At 44.0% G+C, this 22,308-nt stretch overlaps 1 protein-coding gene and 1 pseudogene across 3 annotated transcripts; both read left to right on the forward strand.

Moving 5' to 3' along the window:
- Nucleotides 1-679: 679 nt before the first annotated feature.
- On the forward strand, nt 680-20,270 carry DHX34 (DExH-box helicase 34). 3 transcript variants are annotated; one of them, XM_072123050.1, is made up of 18 exons: nt 948-965; nt 1,513-1,571; nt 2,002-2,709; nt 2,803-3,114; nt 3,350-3,604; nt 3,720-3,822; nt 3,926-4,143; nt 4,225-4,399; nt 4,579-4,772; nt 6,501-6,602; nt 8,034-8,267; nt 8,399-8,572; nt 11,411-11,522; nt 12,659-12,768; nt 12,874-13,146; nt 17,298-17,474; nt 17,803-17,935; nt 19,767-20,270. In XM_072123050.1, exons 3-18 carry the CDS (start codon nt 2,026-2,028, stop codon nt 19,904-19,906), a joined length of 3,396 nt encoding a protein of 1,131 aa, XP_071979151.1. In that variant the 5' UTR covers nt 948-965; nt 1,513-1,571; nt 2,002-2,025; the 3' UTR covers nt 19,907-20,270. The 3 variants fall into 3 exon arrangements, with proteins under 3 accessions (XP_071979150.1, XP_071979152.1, XP_071979151.1); XM_072123049.1 differs by lacking the exons at nt 948-965; nt 1,513-1,571 and adding an exon at nt 680-817; XM_072123051.1 differs by lacking the exons at nt 948-965; nt 1,513-1,571 and adding an exon at nt 680-817 and having other exon boundaries at nt 19,770-20,270.
- Nucleotides 20,271-21,330: 1,060 nt separating this feature from the next.
- LOC140076428 (syncollin pseudogene) lies at nt 21,331-21,729 on the forward strand (annotated as a pseudogene).
- Nucleotides 21,730-22,308: the final 579 nt, after the last annotated feature.

A 22,308-nucleotide genomic window follows, 5' to 3' on the forward strand; every position in this document is an offset into this window, starting at 1 on the left:
ATAGAAAGCGCAATGTCTGCAACAGACATGTCAACTCTTTAATTTTTATCAGATTGTGACTGCTGGAAATAGCAGCTCTGATGCGGTGGATGAAAATCTGTCATCAGTAGGGTTTGCTTTATTTTGGAAGTCTCTGTATGGTGATACGTGGTCATCATAATTATTGGGGATGTGTAACTGGCATTATGGGTTATACGACACGATATGATACAATAGTACTTTATTGATTCCCTGGGGCGAAATAATTTTGTACATAGTGTCACAGTTAGAGATAGGCTTAATGTTACAGTTACATATTTACACTACAAGAGGCGCGCCATTCTTACATGTTGCTAGTATGTTAGTTGCATACAAAGATAGTTACAGGACACTGCGATACAGCACAATACGGTTTACATATTTGGAAACAAATTACAGATATACATATATTAGAGAGAATAACAAATAGACACAAGCTATGTGCATAGTTGGTGCCCCAGGGTGACTCCATGTTACTCCATAGACCTCTGTATGTAATACATGTACAGCAAGGTTTCCTATTGAAAATTCAAATATTCATACGTGTTTTACAGACAAAAAAAATCAGTCAGGCAAAATATTACAAGTGATCCTACGCCAGGACCAATATACACACATTTACCACCTCACAAAAGCCAAGGCAAAAATCCGGAACTAGAGCGCATGTGACTTGTTTCTGCTCGGACAGTAATTGTGAGACGCACCAGTAGCCCGATCCAAGCCTCGTTTTGGCACAGTAAGTGAAGCAGTGGAACGCAAACCCGGAAGTGTGTGTTACCGGAGGAGTGCATGTGCACAGGTAAATAGTGTGATACAGACAGATGCGTTTTGTGTTGCTGCGTTTTTGGGTGTGATGCTGGGCCGTGTGCAGTGATGATGTGGGATGCAGTAACATAATATGCACCAGAATTCTAGACTTTTGATGTCATGGCAGGATATGTGAATGTGTAGGACAGAGATTAACCCCTTAGTGGTGGTTGCACATAGATTATAGAAAGTATGAACACCACTGTTAGCTTGTATGTTTGCTGTATGGACCCTTACAGTCCTTCCCTGTATGTGATGCCCTGGGGTATATGGACAGAGAATGCAGGTACTATGACTGTGGGGATCTTCTTATATCTGTTATCCATGGCCTCCTTCCTTCTAAAATGCACTTTTAAAAGTTTGCTAATATGAGAAGAGGGTGTTACCAGAGCCCCTCTGTCCTGTAGCTTCATAGACTGTTACACTGTGCATACACACTTCTATCCTTCCATTGTGTCAGATTACAGTAGGCAGAGAGAGGTGGAGATAGCGTGACAGTCTGTAAAGCCATATCACAGAGGGGACTCAGGGTACCCCATCAGGCTCATTAGAATAATTGTTAAAGTTGATTTTAGCTTGGATTAGGCCACGAATAACAAATATAAGAAAATTACCACAGTACCTGGATCTATGAGTAAGTGCTCCTGTTTTATCATAATGTATTTTGATGGTAGTTTCCTTTAACAGCATATCCCCTATCCACCACTGATTATGAGAATGGAACCCCCAGCAATCCAGAGAACAGGGTGAGCAATAGATGGAGCATACATCCTTCCGCTCCATATAATAATTTGGGACTGTTGGAAATTGCAGCATGGGGGTTTCACCGGCACTCCGGACAGTGGAGTAAAGGAGATACCCGAGCGCTGTGCTTCGCAATTACCAGAACTCCCATACTATTCAACGTAATGGCTGGACGCATGCTCCTACTTTCACTTACTCATTAGTGAGTATGGGAACTGCAGGTCTTCCAGTGTGAAAAGCTTTCTGCTCTCTGCACTGTGATACTCCACAGCCCCTCCACTCTGCTAAGAGTGGATGATGTATATGGATTTTGGTTACAGTAGTCACTAAGAGCAGAAGGGAGGGGCTGTGGAGCAGTTAATTGTATAAAGAAGAAAGCTCTTCAGGCTTAAACACCTTTTTTATTTTTAATGCTTTGTTTTCTTTTATCAGTCCCAGAGGAGATGAATTGGTGACATGGAGAGAGACCGAAGAAGTGACCAATGGGACTGGAATAACCCGCATACTCGTGCACTGCTAGAAGACTTATTCTTTGGTCCTCATGGTTACATCAAAGCCAATTCAGAAGAAAGCAAAGAGTTTTGGTCCTTTTTTGAACGTTTCCAAAGATTTCAAAGTCTCCAAAAACAAAACCGCAAAACAGATGACAGTGCTTGGCATGAAGGACACAGACATGAGCTCATAGACCTTCCTAGGGAGTATGATGCAAGATATCGGATTAACCAGTCCATTGTTCTGAGCAGAGAAGTTGAAAAAATTCTTCATGGACATCGGGACAAGGGACGGAAATCCAGAGATGTCAGTGCTGTACCCAAGGAGAAGCTACATGAATTTAAGAAAGCTGTTCTTCACTATCTGGACTTTAGCCAAAGGCAGAGTTTTGGGAAGTTGGCCAAGCTACGGAAAGAGAGGTCCAACCTGCCCATCTTCCAGTATAGAGAAAAGATTGTCCGGATGGTCAGAGAACATCAAGTGGTGGTGGTCGCAGGAGACACTGGATGTGGGAAGTCTACTCAGGTCCCTCAGTACTTGTTGGCAGCAGGCTTTGGGCATATAGCCTGTACCCAACCTCGAAGAATTGCTTGTATTTCGTTAGCAAAGAGAGTTGGGTTTGAGAGCCTCAACCAGTATGGATCAAAGGTAAGAGGATGATGTGTTTAGAGGAGAAAAAACACAATTTTGAAAAGCTTTTATATAAGAATTGTAATGTTTTATTCTTCTTTCTTCCATTAGGTTGGGTACCAGATCCGCTTCGAGAGCAGCCGTTCACCAGCCACAAAAATTGTCTTTCTGACAGAGGGTCTGCTGCTTCGTCAGATCCAGAGAGACGCTGAGGTTCCCCAGTACCAGGTTCTAATAGTAGATGAAGTCCATGAACGACATCTCCACAGCGATTTCCTGCTAGGGGTTTTACGCCAGCTTCTTGCTTTGCGGAAAGATTTGAAGGTCATTCTCATGTCTGCCACCATAAACATCAAGCTCTTCTCTGGATACTTTGACGAGGCTCCAGTCCTCCAGGTCCCAGGGAGACTTTTTCCTATACAGGTAGTGGCGAGAGCCAGTTATGGACTGATATGTTTTCTCTTTCCGCTTTAGTATCAGGTGTGAATGGTATTGTAGGTAAATAAGATGGGTGGTGATGGTTTCACCTGTAAACCTGTCAGCATGAAAGTGAAATACAATCTGCAGGCAGCATGTTATAGAGGATGAGGGTTGGGCAGTTGTATCTTCACACCTTATGTCCAAGCCAGAGTTGATTTTACTAAATTTGATTTATCAGGTCATTTACCAACCAATCCCCCAGGAAGAATCAGCATCAAAGTCCGAGAAGCTGGACCCCAGGCCTTACCTCCGTGTACTACAGGGCATAGATCACAAGTATCCAGCGGATGAGCGGGGAGATCTGCTAATATTTCTCAGTGGAGTGACTGAAATCAGCAGTGTTCAGGAGGCTGTACAGGTATACGCCACCCATACTCAGCGCTGGATTGTGCTGCCACTACACAGTACACTGTCCATTGCAGAACAAGATAAGGTAAGTTTGGAAAAATTTCTTGTCTTATTTTACTTATCATATTATCTATCAATACCTACTATATGAACATTATACCACCAAAGCCATTTCTATTTTTTTGCTATCCACTACACAGGTATTTGACTTGGCTCCACCTGGTGTCCGAAAATGTATAATCTCCACCAACATCGCTGAAACCTCTGTGACCATTGATGGTGTAAGATTTGTCCTTGACTCGGGTAAGGTGTCTGCACCAGAATCCTTGCTCCATGTTTTTGAGGAGCTGCACTCTCTCTCCTAGCCAAGTTTTCCCATTCTAAGTATTCCCTCTTATCACTTTAGGGAAAGTAAAAGAAATGAGTTTCGACCCAAAAGCAAAGATGCAGCGATTGCAGGAGTTCTGGATCAGCCGTGCTAGCTCTGAGCAGAGGAAAGGTCGAGCTGGTCGTACGGGCCCCGGGGTGTGTTACCGCCTCTATGCCGAGTCAGATTATGATGCTTTTGCACCGTATCCTGTGCCAGAAATTCAGCGCGTGGCCTTGGATGCATTAGTATTGCAAGTATGTTGACATCATTGCAAATATTGTGTCTCACGTTATAATATGGTACAAGACTGATCAGTGTATTTGTGTTATCGGCAGATGAAGAGTATGGGTCTAGGGGATCCGCGCACCTTTCCTTTTATTGAACAGCCTCCCATGTCGAGCATTGAGACAGCCATTTTTTACTTGCGAGACCAAGGAGCATTAGACGGCAGTGAAGAGCTCACACCCATTGGCAATATGCTGGCACAGCTACCAGTGGATGTTGTGATTGGTAAGGCCTGCAGTTAAAGGGGATTACCGTCTTCATTCGGTTCAACGGAGCTGAGCCTCAATACTAGATTGAAACCATTGATTGTGGACAATCCCTTAAAGGGCTATTGGCTTGCTGATCTGCTGTTATTGATGCATTCTTGACCAGATTTTAATAGCTTCTTTGTGTGTCCCTTGTAGGGAAGATGCTGATATTAGGATCTTTATTCAGCCTGGTGGAGCCAATCTTGACCATTGCTGCAGCCCTTAGTGTCCAGTCTCCCTTTGTCCGCAGCGCTACTAACAACCCGGAGTGCTCCACAGCAAGGAAACCCTTGGAGAGCGACCATGGAGACCCCTTCACATTGCTCAATGTTTTCAATGAATGGATACAGGTATGGTAATGAGGATTTGACGCCCAGCAAGAGGAACCGGGATGGAAAGATGTAGCTTGCTGTGTGTTTCCCATGGGATACAGGGTGTGTCCTGGTCAGACAAAGGCAAAAAGGACGCTTCCCGCCTGCCAGTATATGTCTACCATATATGGACCTTCTTCTTGTATATTAGGAGCTTTCCTGAGTGTACATACTCAGCATATACAAAAAAACACAATGTGAATGTAACCAAAGACGGGATAAACAAAAATGGCAAATCAGAAATGCAGTCAAACTCAGTGACCATTCCTAATCTTCATCCTGTAAGATGCCTGGATAGTAGTCCGAAGCCCACGGACACAACCAGGAAGAAAAAGAATATAGCGACCTGCACGGGTCGCAGATGAATAGAAATAATCCAAAACCCCTAGGCTTTAAGGCTCAGTGTCCAATATATTGCACACTGAGCTGATACCGGCTCAGCTCGAGATCGGAGCTTATCCAGCATAGGGATACACGAGGTGCCGGCAGGTTTGTAACCCGTTAAAAGCTGGGGTCAGCTAAAATTTACAACTGAAATGAAGTACAACATGTGCAGAAAAAACAATCTCATAATCGCCCTTGTCAGAATACAAAAAATGGGGCTGAGCCTTAAAGAGGACCTGTCACCCAGAAAATGACCCCCACCAAATGTGCCCCCCCTAGCCATTTTCTCCCCAGCCAGTTTTAAAAATTTTTTATTTGTGATAAGTAGATTTAAACCGATCCAACCTCTTACTAAATAAGAGGTCGGATTCTCGTATCTTGTGTCAGTCGGAGTCGACTTATTCATAAGGGGGCCGGCCGACACACCTCCAGCATGCCCCTGCCAGCGGGGACCTGTATACACAGCGCGGCCGTGCTGCACTAACAGCGGCTGCGGAATACACACTATAGGTGTTACATACAGTGGGAACCTGTATGCACAGCACGGCCGCACTAACAGCAGGCTTACACACAGCGGAGAGCTGGCAGCGATTAAGCAAGGTTCCCGCTGACAGGGGCGTGCTGGGGGTGTGTCAGCCGGCCCCCTTATGAAAAAGTCCGACTCCAACTGACACAAGATACGAGAATCCGACCTCTTATTTAGTAAGAGGTCGGATCGGTTTAAATCTACTTATCACAAATAAAAAATTTTAAAAAACTGGCTGGGGAGAAAGGGGGGGGCACATTTGGTGGGGGTCATTTTCTGGGTGACAGGTCCTCTTTAAGCTTTAAACTGGCTGCGTCCTTAAGGGGTTAAAAATACCCATGCAGCACAACACTTAGCAATGCCAGAGGGTCAACGCGTTTCGACACAAAGCATCTTAATCATGACCTGAATCATCAGGGGAGATGCAATGTTACTAAAAATTGGAGATCTTGTGACCTAAATTGTCATATTGTGATGTGTTTATTAACTAGAGGAAATTGCGGCGTCTCCATCACTTCCCACTTCTCGTTCAATATGCTTTGCTCCACCAATACTGATGAGGTGTCAATGAATGCCAAAGTTTGCATCTGTTTATGGATGGGTAGTCATGGTCTGAAACAGTATGACAGTAGAGACACAAATATTTTTGTCAGAAGCAAATAATTCCACATGCATCGGAATCTGTAAAGCAATTCCCCATATGCTTATAAACATGCGTATACTGCCTTGTGTTACTCATGTGTACTTGTTTGATTCTTTGAAGTTACATTTTCATGTGTTTTCTGCCAAATTGTCAGATAAAGTCCAGCCGCTCCAGTAACTCCAGGAAGTGGTGTCGTCGGCGAGGCCTTGAAGAACAAAGATTATACGAGATGACAAACCTACGGCGACAATTCAAAGTGAGTTGTTAGAGATCCTAATCCTGGATCCGGGAATCTAGATCCTGACATTTTGCTCTATAGATCCTTTACCTACTTCGACAGGTCGTTAGTTCTCAATCTGCTGATTAAGTTTTAGGCGGCCATGATTTGTCCATAAATCACGGACCTCGCAGTGTGTTGTTTCACGGAACTACGGTTCCTGGAGATAGGATTCAAGTGATATATGGTGGCTCGATGGTTAGCATTACAGCCTTGCAGTGCTGGGGACCTGGGTCCCAGTGTCAACATCTGCAAAGAGTTTGTATGTTCTCTCCATGTTTGCGTGGGTTTCCTCTGTGTCCTCCGGTTTCCTCCCACACTCCAAAACATACTGGTAGTTTGATTAGATTGTGAGCCCCATGGGACAGGGACCGATTTGGCAAGCTCCGTGCAGCGCTGCGTAATCTGTGTGCTCCATATAAATAAAGGAATTATTATTATTATTATATGATGCCTGGAGGCCCTACATTCCCGTGGAACAGCAATGGGGACTCCTTGCATCATGTAACAGTGATGTTCAGATGACTCATCCTCTGCACTGTGGTCACTAAAACTCAAGCAGTGGACGGTGTGTGATACATGGGACAGACCACAGTTGTGTGTTACACTAGTCTAACATGTATAGGACGAACATCTGATGCTTATTAGACACGCCTTGGGATGATGGATTGGGTTAATGGAGTTAAGCCACCACCAGGGGGCAGCATTTCATTACTATCTAATCTTTCAGATGCACATTCGGACCGACTATGGAAAGGGCTGGAAAGAATACCTTATGGTTGAGCGTTAAACCAACAATTATTATGGATGCATCGCCATCTTTCCGTGGCTTCTCACAAGTGCAAAAAGAGGGGGGGCATCAAAATAGACCCCCCCCGTTATAATGCACGTTTTAATCCACAACTCGGAGGGGTACTTATTTATTTCCATTACCTTTGTGCAGTTCTTATACCATTTTCTTACACTGTAGTAAAGGGAGTCCTGGAGAGCTGGGACTCACCTGGGTTAATCTCTTCTGTCTTATAGCGGTCCCAAGATGTAATATCAGTACCCTCCAGTCTGACCCCTGCCCCTTTTGATGTTTATATTACCCTACAGGACAGTCAGGCTTGGTATACATTTCTCCATCAACCCCCTTTTGGAGACTTGTGAGTCAGTTTCATACAGTTTGTTATAAAGCAGCTGCTTTTCAGAGGCTTGTTCTGCACAGGTCCTTGGCACTACCACCACCAGGGCTTGTCCTCCTCTCTCCTGGGGTCCCATTGCTGTTGTGATATCTGAGCCTTCGCTCCCCAGTCGGAGTTATGGCGCTTTCATAAAATGCACAAATCTCTTTAGATGACCTAGAGATCTCCAGCTGTTTCCTCCACCACTTATCATAAACCAATAGATTTATTCTTCTCTTTCCAGGGTCTACTAAAGGATCATGGGATGTTCAGCGAGACAGTGACCCGAGTAGTGGACCGCTACAGCCGCCAACAGCAGCACAAGGAACGCAAGGAACTTCACCAGCTGAAGAGGGAACATGAACGGTCGGAGAAACGCAAGCGAAAAGTGCTCAAGCTCCAGGACCAAGATGTGGGGTCTTCCAGCGATGAAGATGAGAGATCTAGTAAAGACAAGAAGGACAATGTGGACATCCAGGTGGGTGATTGGCATAATCTACTTACCTACTTTCTACAATATGAGTGGACAGGGCACTTTAGTCTATAGTTGTGTAGTAATAACTTTATTACTTTTTGGACATATGACTTGTGAAATATGGATGTTTGCAGGATGTGAAGTTTAAGCTCCGTCACAACGTCAGTGAACTGCGAGATGCTTCTGGTGCTGGAGAGGAGTTGTCCACAAAACAGCTGTCCTTACTGAAACTTATCGTGTGCCACGGCCTGTACCCACAGCTGGCGCTGCCAGACAACTTCAACAGCTGCCGCAAAGATTCTGATCAGGTAGGTCCTGAAACTTTCCCAAGGTAATGAGTGCTACAATATGAACTTCTGTAACAATAGGATTGTTATTGTACAGTAGTGCATTCCTTGAAGTAGAACAACACCTTTAAAGAGGTTATCCGGCTGTTAAAATTTACTGAGGCCGGGCGGGGGTGGGCTAGTTAAACATAATAAACATGTACTTGCCTCCTCCGGCGCCGTTGTTTGTTTACAGGGCCACCGAAGTCGCGCACAGGGAACTTCCGGTCCGCGATGTGGCCGGCTCCTCCCATCGATCCCTAACTCTCAGCATTGTAAGCGCTGGGAGATGGTGGGGAGAGTGCCCCTGTATACAAACCGGCGCACAGAAGAGACTGACCGCGGCGCGGGACATAGGCGGCACCGGACGAGGTAAGTACATGTTATTTAACTAGCCCACCCCGGCCTTCAGTATTTTTTAACACCTGGATAACCCATTTAAGACTTTAATGGAGTTTGCTAATTGTAGACTATGGGGGACATGTATCACTCCTTTTTCTTTTTTTTTTTTTGTGTGCAACTTTTTGTGAGACTTTTCGAAAGTCTGAGTCTTTTTAGATGCAGAATCAAGCTTTGTACCAAAGTTGGCTGCCTCAGGGATTTAGTGCAGTGGCCGTATTTATCTTTGTAGCCCTGATGTTTGTTCAACTTGTGCAACTTTTGGGCTTGAAATTTTCCCGTTCTCACACCTAATAAGTCCCAAAACAGAACATGCTAGATCCAGACTTTGTTTTGGTAAACTACTATTTGGGACTAAAAAGTCTCGCACCACAAAAAGTCACAAAACTGGGACTAAACAGCAACCCATCACATGTATCACAAAGGGGAAAAACTTAAGATACGTCACAATGATTAAGTAGGTCCAACTTCAGGAAACGTGAAAAAGTGGCAGCCGAAAAACTATGATACACGTGCCCCTGTAAGTGTCTGCCAAAGTGATATCCCTTTAAGTCTTCTTGCAACCTTTGAGATGGTTTCTTCATGACAAATCGTTGTGCATCCCTATTTTATTTTAATTATTTATTTTATATTTTTTTACTGTCCCACTAGGGGACGTACACTCGGGATACCTTGATCCCTTATTCAATAAATAGCAGTACCTCTGTAATGCGATGTATTGTGCCTGTCAGTGTTTTACTGACATTTTGCCTATGAGTCCAAGTCTTGGACTGGGTCTCAAAGGCCACCGTACGTAGCAGACAATGAATCCTGCCATGGCAACCCCTGGGACTTCGTGATCGCGCTGCGGGGGTCGGGTGCGACAGAGGGAACCCTGTTCCTCCTGCCTGTCTCCTTTGCGATCAAGTACAGTTAAGGGGTTAAACTGCCCCTTAAGGAACAATCTCCCTGCTGGGAAGATGCAGCAGTGCCCAGGCTGTATGGATCTGATGACGGTATAGATCGTCCTAATGCGGTAACGGCCCACTAATTAGGACAATCTATATTGTTTAATAGTAGCAACCAGATTAAAGAGGAGAATCTCATATTAGCATTGTGTTTCTATGAGCCATAAATCTGGTGATATTCACGGTTTAAGCTGCAGTAAAAATTTTATGTTTTTTTTTCTTTTTATATACAGCTCTCTAGTTCTGACTAAAACTTTAACAGTGATATCTCCAGTTCTGTGACATCAAGAAACAGAATCCAGGATATTACAGGGGAGATTTTTCTCTTTAATTTATTTTTAGGAGCCATGGATCAGAAGATATAGGTGTTTAAAGTGACTCAATCCCCCCCCCCCCTCTCCCGGTCTGTCTGAGAATGGAGAAGGAGCAGGTGGGAGGCAGAGCTGACAGTATAAATACATGCACCCTCAGCATCTGTAGCTGGACCTGGGGATTGATTGAGACCATACACATTTTTAACATATTTTGGTAAAGCTATATTATTAATTTTACTACATTCTAAAAAAAACTTTAATGGGAAAAATTACAAAAAATTTTTTTTTGTCAGCTTAATGAAAAAAAAACTCGAGTATAAGCCGAGGCCCCTAATTTTACCACCAAAAACTGGGAAAACCTATTGACTCGAGTATAAGCTGCCTGCCTGCCTGCCCCCTGTGGTATACAGCCAGCCCGGCCTGCTCCCTGTGGTATACAGCCAGCCCGGCCTGCTCCCTGTGGTATACAGCCAGCCCGGCCTGCCCCCTGTGGTATACAGCCAGCCCGGCCTGCCCCCTGTGGTATACAGCCAGCCCGACCTGCCCCTGGCCTTTACACGATTATATACGGTACCTGTAGAAGCTAGGGGGGCGTGGAGTGGGGTCTATGATTAGTAAAAGATTAGGGCAGGCAGGAGGATTCCTCGAGGTAGGCTTCCTTTTAAAGTCTGACATGTCTTGGGAAAAAAAGAGTAAAAATTGTAATTACATGTAAAGCTGTTCCAAACATATTGTCATTTAAAGGGGTCATAGGGTCCAGCTTGCTGATCAGTGGGGGTCTGATACCCCCACAGATCACGAAAATGAGGGGTCAGTCGAACCCCTCGTCGCTCTGTCTGATTAATGGCGCAGTCGGCCGCGCCATGACTGTTCTGCTCCATTAATTTGACGGAATAACGAGGGGTCTGATGGAGGTACGTGGGACCCCATTGGACCCCTTGTTTTCGTGACCCCTTTTTCTCTCTGCACTGAGAACCCCACTGATCAGCAAGTTAGACCCTATCCCGTAGATGGAGCCTAACTTTTCATTGTGCTAAAACTCCTTTAAAGATGACCTACAAACATTATCCTGGACTATCGGCACCATTCAGGGGTTAATTTTGAGAATTGACATTTTAGGCTACTTTTGCATTTAGCTCCCTCTTTTATCTCTATTGCAGGTTTTCCACACGAGGACTAAGCAGGGTATTGTCCTCCACCCAACCTCCGTCTTCTCTAACAATCCCGATCTGCTTCAAGTAGAAAATGACAGAGAAGAGGCTGCGCCAAGTGGTAATTTTCCAGTTTCTATACAATCTCATACATTTCATGCACAATGTGACTCGGAGCAAAAGAATTTCCGAGGTGACCCTGACTCAGCGCGAGCGAAAGACAAGATATGGAAAGAAGAACTGATAAGGCAGCGCCTTGTGTGCAGAGATACAGTCTAGATATAAAAGAGAAGAGAAACGAACAGATAAAGAGAAGAAAGAGAAGACACAGAACTTTTATATAACTGCAGCTTGTGGTTCATGTACTTATATGGGGAAACTTTTGTGAGCCTCTTATGAATTCTTCTATGACATGGAGAGACTTAGAGCTTGTGGGGCCGCAAAGGCTAAAATGTGGGATTCACACGGATGTAAAAGTGGAACCTTGAGATTTTGATGATGTTACTGTGAGCCTAGTCTTAAAGGGCTATTCCCATTTTGGATAATTATTGTTATTGTCTGTATGATGACAAATAATACAATTTTCCAATACACTTTCTGTATCAATTCCTCACTGTTTTCTAGATCTCTGCTTGCTGTCATTCTATAGAAAGCTTCTATTTTTACCATGGTCACACAGGTGCGCGGCTCGTTAGTATCATAGAGAATAATCAGAGCTGTGTGATATAACGAGCCGTGCACCTGTGTGACCACGGTCAGATTTCTGCCCACTGCAAACAAACAATGAAGCTTATAACAGAATGACAGCAAGCAGAGATCTAGAAACCCAGGAGGAATTGATACACAAAGGATATTAGTAATTATTCAAACAATATCAATTACGTGTTGAAATGGGAATACCTGAGAGTCTCAGGGTGAAGATACACGTGGCGTTTTTAGTTAGCGCGTTTTCAGATCGTTAAAAAACGCATCCGGTTTTTTAAAACGCATGCGTTTTTGTCCGGTTTTCTGAATTTGCGCAATTAAAAACAGACAAAAATGCATGTTTTTAAAAACCGGATGCGTTTTTTAACGATCTGAAAACGCACTAACTAAAAACGCCACGTGTGTCTTCACCCTAAGGAGTAGATATACAGGCAGATGGTGGTCCGGGGATACAAGTATGGGGGGAGGACATATAACAGTTGTGCAGTAATGTAAATCTTTAAATATGATGAGACATCAATTATTGTGAACATGTTTGTTTTTTTCCCATAGACTCCAGGAACAAGGGGCGCAGCAGCAAGCACCAACTCGTGAGTTTTGTCTCGCTTCTGGAGACAAACAAACCATATCTGGTGAACTGTGTCAGATTGCCAGCTCTGCAGGTGAGTCCTGCTTATGACGGATACTTTAAACAGCAGCATGGTATGAGTGTATACTGTATGAGCGATGTTAAGTGTCATATTGTATGACTATTTTCCTGGACTCAGGGTCTTCTGCTGTTGGCTCGCTCCCTGGACACTAATGCTGACTGTTGCCGTATCGTGTGTGATGGTTGGATAGAGCTCAATGTGGAAGACCCTGAAGGAGCCCTTCATCTCATCTCTGAGGCTGTCCGGGTGAGACTAGCTTGGGAGAAAGTGCTGCGCTCCCGGCTGGAGAACACTTCAAGTAGGAGGGACCCCGATGAGGATGACACTCGGAGGAGAAGACGGGAGATCGATGAGTTAGGACGGCGGCTTGTGGATTTTGTGCGCTCAGAGGTGAGGCGTCATCTAATCGACTCTACTGGCGATATTTAGTAGATATCTCATGGTAGGGTCCAGTTTTTTAACTTTGCTCCTTAAAGGGGTATTCCCACGAAGACAAGTTTCTTATATGTACTCAGGATAACAAAATAACAGATTCTCTAATTCACTGTTATTAACAAAAAATACAGCATTTTACAGATGCCAACCTGTCTCTATCAGTCCTGCTGTACACAATTTTAGTTGCCCCTAGACACGACCCTGTAACTTCTGACTTTAGGGTCGGGCCGCCATGTTGGATTTCTGTGTGACAGCCGTGCTGTGGAGTTTCTCTGTGTTTCTGCTGTGTCTGTAGCCCCGCCCCCTGCACGGAGCTCATACACAGTCACTTCCTGCCAGGACATGTGAGCAGAGAGGAGCTGCAAACTACAAGGAGATAAGTGATCTGGGGGAAGGGGGAGGCAGGCACATATATGTAAGATGTAGCAAAGCTGACTGTGTAATAGGCATCTCATGCATCTTATCATATCTATTCTGTCTCATCTCTCCTTCTATGTGTTAGTACAATGTCAGAAGCCAGATGAAACTCCATATACACCTGTACCCTGATAATGTAACCACATTGTCACCCCACAGAACTAGATGGATCATAATGTATCTGCTTAGAGAGGTGCTGCCTACACCCTGGGATTTTGCACTGAGCAGCCAAGGGAGTGTTAGGATCTAAAACAGCAATAAAACTGAGTAACATAATGGGTTAAAATAATATTTGTGTTAACATCACTAGGGGTTTGAGATGTGAGAATTTTCTTTTGTGGGAAAACCCCTTTAAAGCAAGATTTATATTAGACAACTGGTGCATAGACTATTGGTGGAGATTTATCAGAAGTGTCTGAGAGCAGAACTGTTCTAGTTACCCATGGCAACCAATCAAATCTCAGCTTATATTTCCCCACAGCTGTTTATAAAAATAAAGCTGAGCTCTGATTGGTTTCCATGGGCAACTAGAGTAGTTTTACCCCAGACACTTCTGATAAATAGGCTCCTTAGACTTTCTATGGATTCTTAAACTGCTTACTCTGGTGGGGTGCAGCTATGAGAGATTTCTGACCAAAGGCCCCCACTGATCAAACCTTGTGATATGTCATTTTAAGTACCCTTTAACCCCTTAACGACTTGGCCTTTTTTAGTTTTTTCACTTCCATTTTTCACTCACCAACTTCAAAAATCTATAACTTTTTTATTTTTCCACATAAAGAGCTGTGTTATGGCTTATTTTCTGCGTAACAAATTGCACTTCATACTGATGGTATTTAATATTCTATGGCGTGTACTGGGAAGTGGGAAAAAAATTCCAAATGCAGTGAAAATGGTGAAAAACCACATTTGTGACGTTTTCTTGTGGGCTTTGATTTTACAGCTTTCACTCTGCGTCCCAAATGACATGTCTACTTTATTCTTTGGGTCGGTACGATCATGTGGATACCAAATTTGTATAGGTTTTATAATGTTTTCATACATTAAAAAAAAATTAAAACCTCCTGTACAAAATATTTTTTTTTTTATTTTGCCATCTTCTGGGGCCAATAACTTTTTCATACTTTGGTGTATGGAGCTGTGGATAGTGTCATTTTTTACGAATTTTGATGGCGTTTTCATTACTATAATTTTTGGGACTGTGCGAACTTTTGATCACTTTTTATTAATTTTTTTATATTTTTCAAAATGGCAAAAAAATGCAATTTTCGACTTTGGACGCTATTTTCCGTTACGGGGTTAAACGTAGTGAAAAAAAATTATCATATTTTGATAGATCGGGCATTTTCGGACGCGGCGATACCTAATGTGTTTATGATTTTTACTGTTTATTTATTTTTATATCAGTTCTAGGGAAAGGGGGGTGATTTGAATTTTTAGGGTTTTTTATTATAATTTTTTTTTTTAAACTTTTTTTTATTTTTACTTTTACTATTTTTCAGACTCCCTAGGGTACTCTAACCCTAGGTAGTCTGATCGATCCTATCATATACTGCCATACAACAGTATGGCAGTATATGTGGATTTTACTCCCCATGCATTACAATGTGCAATTAGCACATTGTAATGCATGGGTTAAAACGAAGTAGCCTCGGGTATTCGGAACACCCGAGGTTACCATGGCGACGGATCGCGCTCCCCGTGACATCATCGGGGAGCAGCGATCCACAACAAGATGGCGGCGACCATGCGGCGCCATCTCTTTGAAGCCGCCGGCAGCATTGCCGGCGGCGATCGAGGTGAAAACACCCGCGATCGGTGCTAGCAATATGCACCAAAGACTTACCGGCTATGGAGAGGGCTCGGCCCGCGAGCCCTCTCCATGCACCGTGACCCGGCGCGCGCCGTACTAGTACGTCGGGAAGGGGTTAAAAAGGGTATGTTAGGTTATCTGAAATTCATCTGACATGGGGGAGTGAAAACTTAATGGGGTTGGCCACTTTCATCAAACAATTAATAGTGTTTGTGTAATGAAAAGTTAATCACTTTTCCTGAATACTTTTTGTATCAATTACTCACCGGTTCTAGATCTCTGCTTGCTGTCATTTTATAGGAAACATTATTGCTTACTTCCTGTGGATAAAAAAAACGATCCCTGGTCATTTGATATCACACAGGTGCACGACTCGTTATATATCCCTGGTCATGTGATGTCACACATGTGGGCAGCTCTTTATATATCCCTGGTCATGTGATGTCACACATGTGGGCAGCTCTTTATATATCCCTGGTCATGTGATGTCACACAGGTGGGCGGCTCTTTATATATCCCTGGTCATGTGATTTCACACAGGTGCACAGCTCGTTATAATGGCACTGATTACTCTACGATGTGACGATTCATGCACCTGTGTGACCAGGGACCAGTTTTTATCCACAGAAAGTAAACAATAAAGCTTTCTATAAAATGATAGCAAGCAAAGATTTAGAAATCTTTGTGACATTGATACAGAAAGAATATTGTATTGTAACTTCTTATTTCACAAACCTTATCAGTTATTTGCAGAATGCAGTGCACATCTGCCTCTCTGCCTTTTCTAAACATTTGCATTACAATATAATTGTGTGTTATAACTTACCTTGCACAATGACAGAATCCTCTGTGTAGTCCCAGGGGTTGGCTTGGATTTGGATGCATTTCAAAAAAACAACACGACTTGTCTGTGCAGCAGACTGCTCAGCTCTCAGCCCCCATCTATGTAGTCCCATACAGCTCCTCCCTCCCCCACTGATGTCAGCTCACCAGGCTGTGAGCTTTGTGAAGGAGCAAGAGGGAGGAGCTGTACAGGAGCACAAAGAGCAAATTAGTCTGCAGCACAGACAAGTCACGTGTTGTTTTTTGAAATGCATCCAAACCAAAGCCCAACCCCTGGGACTACACAGAGGATTCTGTCAGGGTGCAAGGTATGTTATAACACACAATAGTATTGTAATGAAAAGGCAGTAAGGCAAACTTGCACTGCAGGTGTCATGGGTTTCTGTAACCTGTCTTTAGTGAAAATAAGGTCCCTGGTGACAGGTTCCCGTTAAGCCTACTTACCATGGTCTGGTCCACCTATTGCCTTTTCCATCAGTGTCTTTGGTCCTGTGAACATTGTGGTCAATCAGCGGCGCTATAGTCACAATCGCCCTCCAGATGTTTTATATATGATGGAAAACCCCTTTAGAGGGAACCTGTCTCTATATTTTTCACAAATAAAGCTAGTTACAATTTCCCATAGAGCCTATTAACTAAATGTTACCCTTCTTTTAGTTAAAAATTGTTTCCCTCACATCACCATAAAATCTATTTTTTTTTATCTTGCTTGGCATACGTCTAGCAGCTCCTTTCCTTGTCCCAGTGGCCTTCTTACCATTCAGCACTTGATATCATGTGACCAGGGTGATTTTATCTAAGGTCCTTTACCCACTAAAATTTGCAAAACTATCCCATGTATGTATCTGATCACATGAAATCACAGCAGCCTCCACTGACTTCTACCCCGCCTTGTGGAGGCTGCTGTGATTTCATGTGATCAGATAGATACATGGGGTTCATTTTGCAAATGGGATGACAATGGGAATGTGGTGACAAGTTCCCTTTAAATGACAAGTTATTACTGAGTTATTTTCCTGTGCTTCCTCTGTAGGTAATCTACAGTATGAGACGTCTTGCGGTTTTAGAAGCCCAGAACCTTTATGTGGGGCCTCAGACAGTTACTGACATCCACAACTTGAAGGGATTGTTCAGCACGGAGGAGATGAAACCCGATCCTGTAAAAGGAGGATACAGTGTAACAAGCTTCCTGACATATAATTGTCTGCGGGTGAGTGGGAGAAGGATTTCTTGCTGCACTTATAACCCGCAACTTAATGATATAATGCAACGAGCGACTGTGCTATTCCTTTCAAGACTTAAAGGAGCAAGTTATTGGGTTATGCTTGGTGCAGGGAGGTGACATTGGGATTGTACTGATTTCTCTTGGGGGGTGGGGGGTTGTCAGACTGATTGTTGGCCATAGAGACCTTCCCAATCTTAATCTGCTGTTCATTCATTTCTCCCATTGGCTTTGTTTCTGCATCTCACATGATCCCATGTAGACATATCTCTCCATATTACTATATATTGCAACTTAATGGGTTTCTTTTCATCAGAGCGACACAGATTTCTACAGTGACTGCCTGCGCACCTTCTGGACCTGTCCTCGCTGCGGTCTGTACATGCCGTTCACTCCCCTGGAACGTATGGCTCATGAGAACAGCTGCGCTGAAGAGGGAACGTCTCAGGGTATGTCATACACTACAGCCAGCACAATCTACGGACGTACAATTGTAACGGTTTAGGCATCAAGTACTAAACGTTTAAAATGGGATTTGAAGGAAACCTATTGTGAGAAATCTACTATCTTAAGTAGAATGTCAGGGTCACAAGTAGTGGATCCTCTGGACCACCGTGGATGATGACACCTGAGACCGGAGTCTAAGTGGTACCAATTCCACAGGATTGACTCTGTCCGAGGTGGTGGCCAAGGCATAGTGCAGAATCGTAAGGCAGACTCATGGTCAGGGACAGGCAGGAGGTCGACACAGGCAGCACAGGATCAGAGTCGGGATCGGTCACAACGGGAAATCAGGATAATCGCAATACAGCTTTGGAATACAGCTTTCTCTTAGGCATGGAAGCACAAAGATCCGGCAGGGGTCACAGGAAGAGGTTGAGCCTTTCATAGGTAGGCAGGTGGCCAGCGCCATTTAGCAATTGGCTGGCCCTTTAAACTTCAGACGGCTGGCGTGCGCGCCTTAACAGGTGGGGACGACTGGAGCGCAGCTAGGTAAGTGAGGGTGCCGGTGAGAGGTGGCACACGGGTGCGCCTACGACACAAAACATGGGTCACAGGAGCACCCGTGACATAGATCTGATGGTAGATTCCTCTTGCCTGCCTCTGCCCTAATCTGTAATTTAATAATCCCGGAACCTAATTTGTTAAAAACATTATTTTAGTAATATGTAAATTAATTGCAGAGTTTACTGTGGCTTGTAGTAACCTGGCCGGGCATTGGGAGTTAAGGCAAGTACACGCCCCAGTAGCCTCTGCAGTGAATTTACATATTAGTAAAATAATGCTTCCAGAATGAATTCCCTTAGATTAGGGCAGAGGCAGCAGGAGGAATCTACAATCAGATCTACTTCTGGAGGTAGATTTCTCAGCTAGGTTTCCTTTTAAAGGTATGTTTACATACTACCCCTTCCATTCCACAACGTGGTCTAATTGGTGGCCATCCAGCTGCCATGGACCTCACTAATCCTAAGAACACAGGCTCCGTGTCCCTATTATTGAGTGCCAGGTCAAGACTACCTGCTCCGCTCCTTTTATCTCTATAGGACTGCTGAAGTCAACCTGTATACAAGCTTAAAGGGGCGATTAGACGATTCAGTGTGGTGAATGGGGGATAACACCACACTGTAGGTGGGGGTTAGACCACTGCAACTCCCACAGGTCACCAAAACTGGTGTCCGTTTCCTTCTAATGAATGGAGCATCAGGGGGAGCATGTACCTTGGCCTCTCTGGGACTCCTCATAGAAGGCCACCTCTGCAGACTTACAGCCATAATACTTGTCTATCTCTGACTGTCCTACAGAGATGAATGGAAGAATAGTGTTCATGATCAACCTGCCACTCAATGCATTCAGGGGAATAAGATGCTTTTTCTCATAATGGTGAGGGTCCCAAAAAATCAGACCCCCATTGATTAGGATGTTATAGTATTTGATTGTGGATCAGCAGCCCTAGCAGCATTGCACTTGCTTGACCACTGCATTATTTAGGTGGGGAAGATGAGATCTCACTTATTTTGGTTTGTGAAGGTGCCCAGGTGCCTTACTAGTACGTAGGTGTTAAGTATATAACTTGGTACAACGCCTTTAAATAATATTTTAACATCCACCAATAAGGGGAACTTTCTGCATATCATGTGTAATCGGTATGCAGTAAGCTCCTTAGCTCCCCCTAGCGGTTACTGATCAAAGCCTTAATATTATCATTGTAAATGACATCTTAATGTTGAAATTTTCTGAAAATAATGTGAATTTTTGTTAAACTATTTTCCTCTTCTTCAGCAGAGGCTGAGGACCAAGAAACTAAAGTTTCGTCTGTGACCTCTCTACATAAGACCTATCACTGTGACGTTTGTGACAAGGACTTGGTTCTGACGCCCACTGAGATCCTCAAACACAAGAGGCAGCATTTGAACTCTTAGGATAGAGACAATGTGGGAATAGACGCACCTGGATGCCCCTTACTCTCCTATAGGAGGCATATGGTTTCCCTCCCAGGCGTTATTATGTAGCCTGAGTCTCTCTTAGTCAGTATAACATCCATATAAGACCTTGTGGTCACACCAGTCCTGTGGTGGAAGCTTCCAAGATGCCAAGACTGGAGATGACTTCCCTTACATGCCTCGCTAAGACGCTTTCAAGTTGGATTCTATCTGGCAAAGCTGGCACCAACCACACCTTGAATGCTTGGGTGGTCTACCAGCTGAAAGACCACTGAAACGATTCCACCCAGTCTTATTACTGTACATGCACATAAAATGCCAGAGGCCCATCTTTTACTCCATGTATTTGTGGTTTTGGTTCATTGTCTGGGAAGATTGGAGATGGGTAGTTGGGGACATTTTTTTCTTACTTCTGGTATAGCGCCTCTCTTCTCTATTGTCTGTGTCTGGTATTGCAGTCCCGTTCTGCACATAGGGGTACGATAAAGGATATCAAACTGTTAGACTTCAGTTATCATTGTTTTAGTCGCGGAAGATAATAACGGAGGTCCTAACATAAGTTTGACCTGACCTTTTCAATAGAAAGTGCAGTGTGACAGCCATTGAAGCCTTAGAGAGGCTCCTGTCATGACAAGCGATCAGTGCCCCCTGATGACATCATGTCCATGCACCACTGATGTTTAGTTGCTATGGTCTGGTTTGATGGATAACTCTGTCCGGAAAGGGTTTATGGGGAGTATACCTACAGCTTTTACCATACAAACTTGCAGACTAGGTAGCCGCCTCCAGATCTGTTTAACCATTACTTTGTGTGTGTTATTTGTATCATCAAATCTGTCAAAGATTCATTTATAAAATTCCAGGACTTGGAGCACTGCCTTTCATTTCTCCTCAGCCCCTCCCCTCTGCTGTAATATACAACCAGAAGCCAGTACAGCTCTTATACACCGTAGTGTACCTCAGTGGGTCAACTCCATGCAATTTTTCATAGTTCTGCTGCTACTGACAAACTACAGATCTCCAGCGCCAATAGATTACACTGTATACAGCTCTGCATGGTCAGAGCTGCTGCTTAACTTCCCTAAAGTTCAGTTACATAATGTGTTGCCTCTATTGCCTTTAGATTTCTACAGTGACTGCGCACATTGTTTACCTGTCTAAGGTTTAGTCTGTGACTTATCTACGGAAGACCTATCAAATATGTGGGAATGGACGCACCTGGATGCCCCTTACCCTCCAATAGTCGGCATATGTTTTCCCTCCCAGACATTATCATACAGCCCGACCTCTTAGTCAGCATATCATCCATATCAATCAGGCCTTGGACAACTTCTCAAACATAAGTTATGTATATAAATGTCCCAGGCCCGCAGTGTGGTATCAGATCCATGTCTGCCGCCACCATGAAGCTGCTCTGTGCTCTCCTCCTGCTGCCTTTCTTCTTCGAGGGTCTTCTGGCTCAGTGCCCCTCACCATCCAACCTCCTGAATGATGCCGGAGAGAAGCTCTGCGCCCGCATGTTTGAACACAGCAATATCTACTTTGAACAGTCCTGTGGTGGAAGCTTCCTAGATGCCAAGAACGGAGATGACTTCCCTTACATGCCTCTTGGCTGGGGAAACAAGATTTCTTCCTTGGTGGTTGCGAATCGATGCACTTTGAAAGTTTGGAGTAAATCCGCCAAGGGGGGCAACAACCGCACCTTTAATGCTGGGGTGGTCTACCAGCTGAAGGACTACTCTAATGGACTTTTCGGGGACTGGAATGATTCCATCCAGTCCTATTACTGTACATGCACATAAGATGCCGGAGGACTGCGGGGCTATGCCAAGCTGATGATGGTGGCACAATAAAGGTCTTCTGCTTCATGTAGTTGTGTAGCTGCCTTCTTTATCAAGGGAGAGTGGGGGGGGGGGGGGATAATTTTTTGTATAACTGGATTCTTATAGTTGACACAGAAGGGGGTAGCTCTAAAGAGGCAGAAAGACAAATGTGGTGTGTGCACTCAGGTACACTGTACTGCTGCACAGCTCCTTCCCATTGCTGTAGCGGCTTCTGTTTAAATACAACAGCAATTACTCAAGGGGGGGTACGGTGCAGCAGAACAGTGAAGAGATATCACGCACCGGTGCACCAAATCCAGCTGCAACCCTGGAATATAAATTTATTTTTCACAGTCCAGCTTCTACTAACCCAACACACAAATGTATGAGTACACAGATCTCCTGAGTTGCTATCTAACACTGTCTGCAGCTTTGTATGGTCAAAAATGCTAACAGATTCCCTTTAAGGTTTACTATGATAGGTAGACAATTTTTTTTTACTGTCTTAAGATCAATTTGTGTAAATTTGCAAACACATTGCATGCCTTATTACAACCT

The sequence above is a fragment of the Engystomops pustulosus genome, chromosome 9, assembly GCF_040894005.1.
Source record: "Engystomops pustulosus chromosome 9, aEngPut4.maternal, whole genome shotgun sequence".
Taxonomy (NCBI): domain Eukaryota; kingdom Metazoa; phylum Chordata; class Amphibia; order Anura; family Leptodactylidae; genus Engystomops; species Engystomops pustulosus.

Bases quoted from the DNA above. Each gene is read 5' to 3' on its own strand.
- DHX34 (XM_072123049.1), top strand. From the start codon at position 2,026: ATGGAGAGAGACCGAAGAAGTGACCAATGGGACTGGAATAACCCGCAT. The intron at 3,823-3,925 runs GTAAGGTGTCTG...TTATCACTTTAG, and splicing joins AAGATTTGTCCTTGACTCGG to GGAAAGTAAAAGAAATGAGT. The intron at 17,936-19,766 runs GTATGTCATACA...CCTCTTCTTCAG, and splicing joins TGAAGAGGGAACGTCTCAGG to CAGAGGCTGAGGACCAAGAA.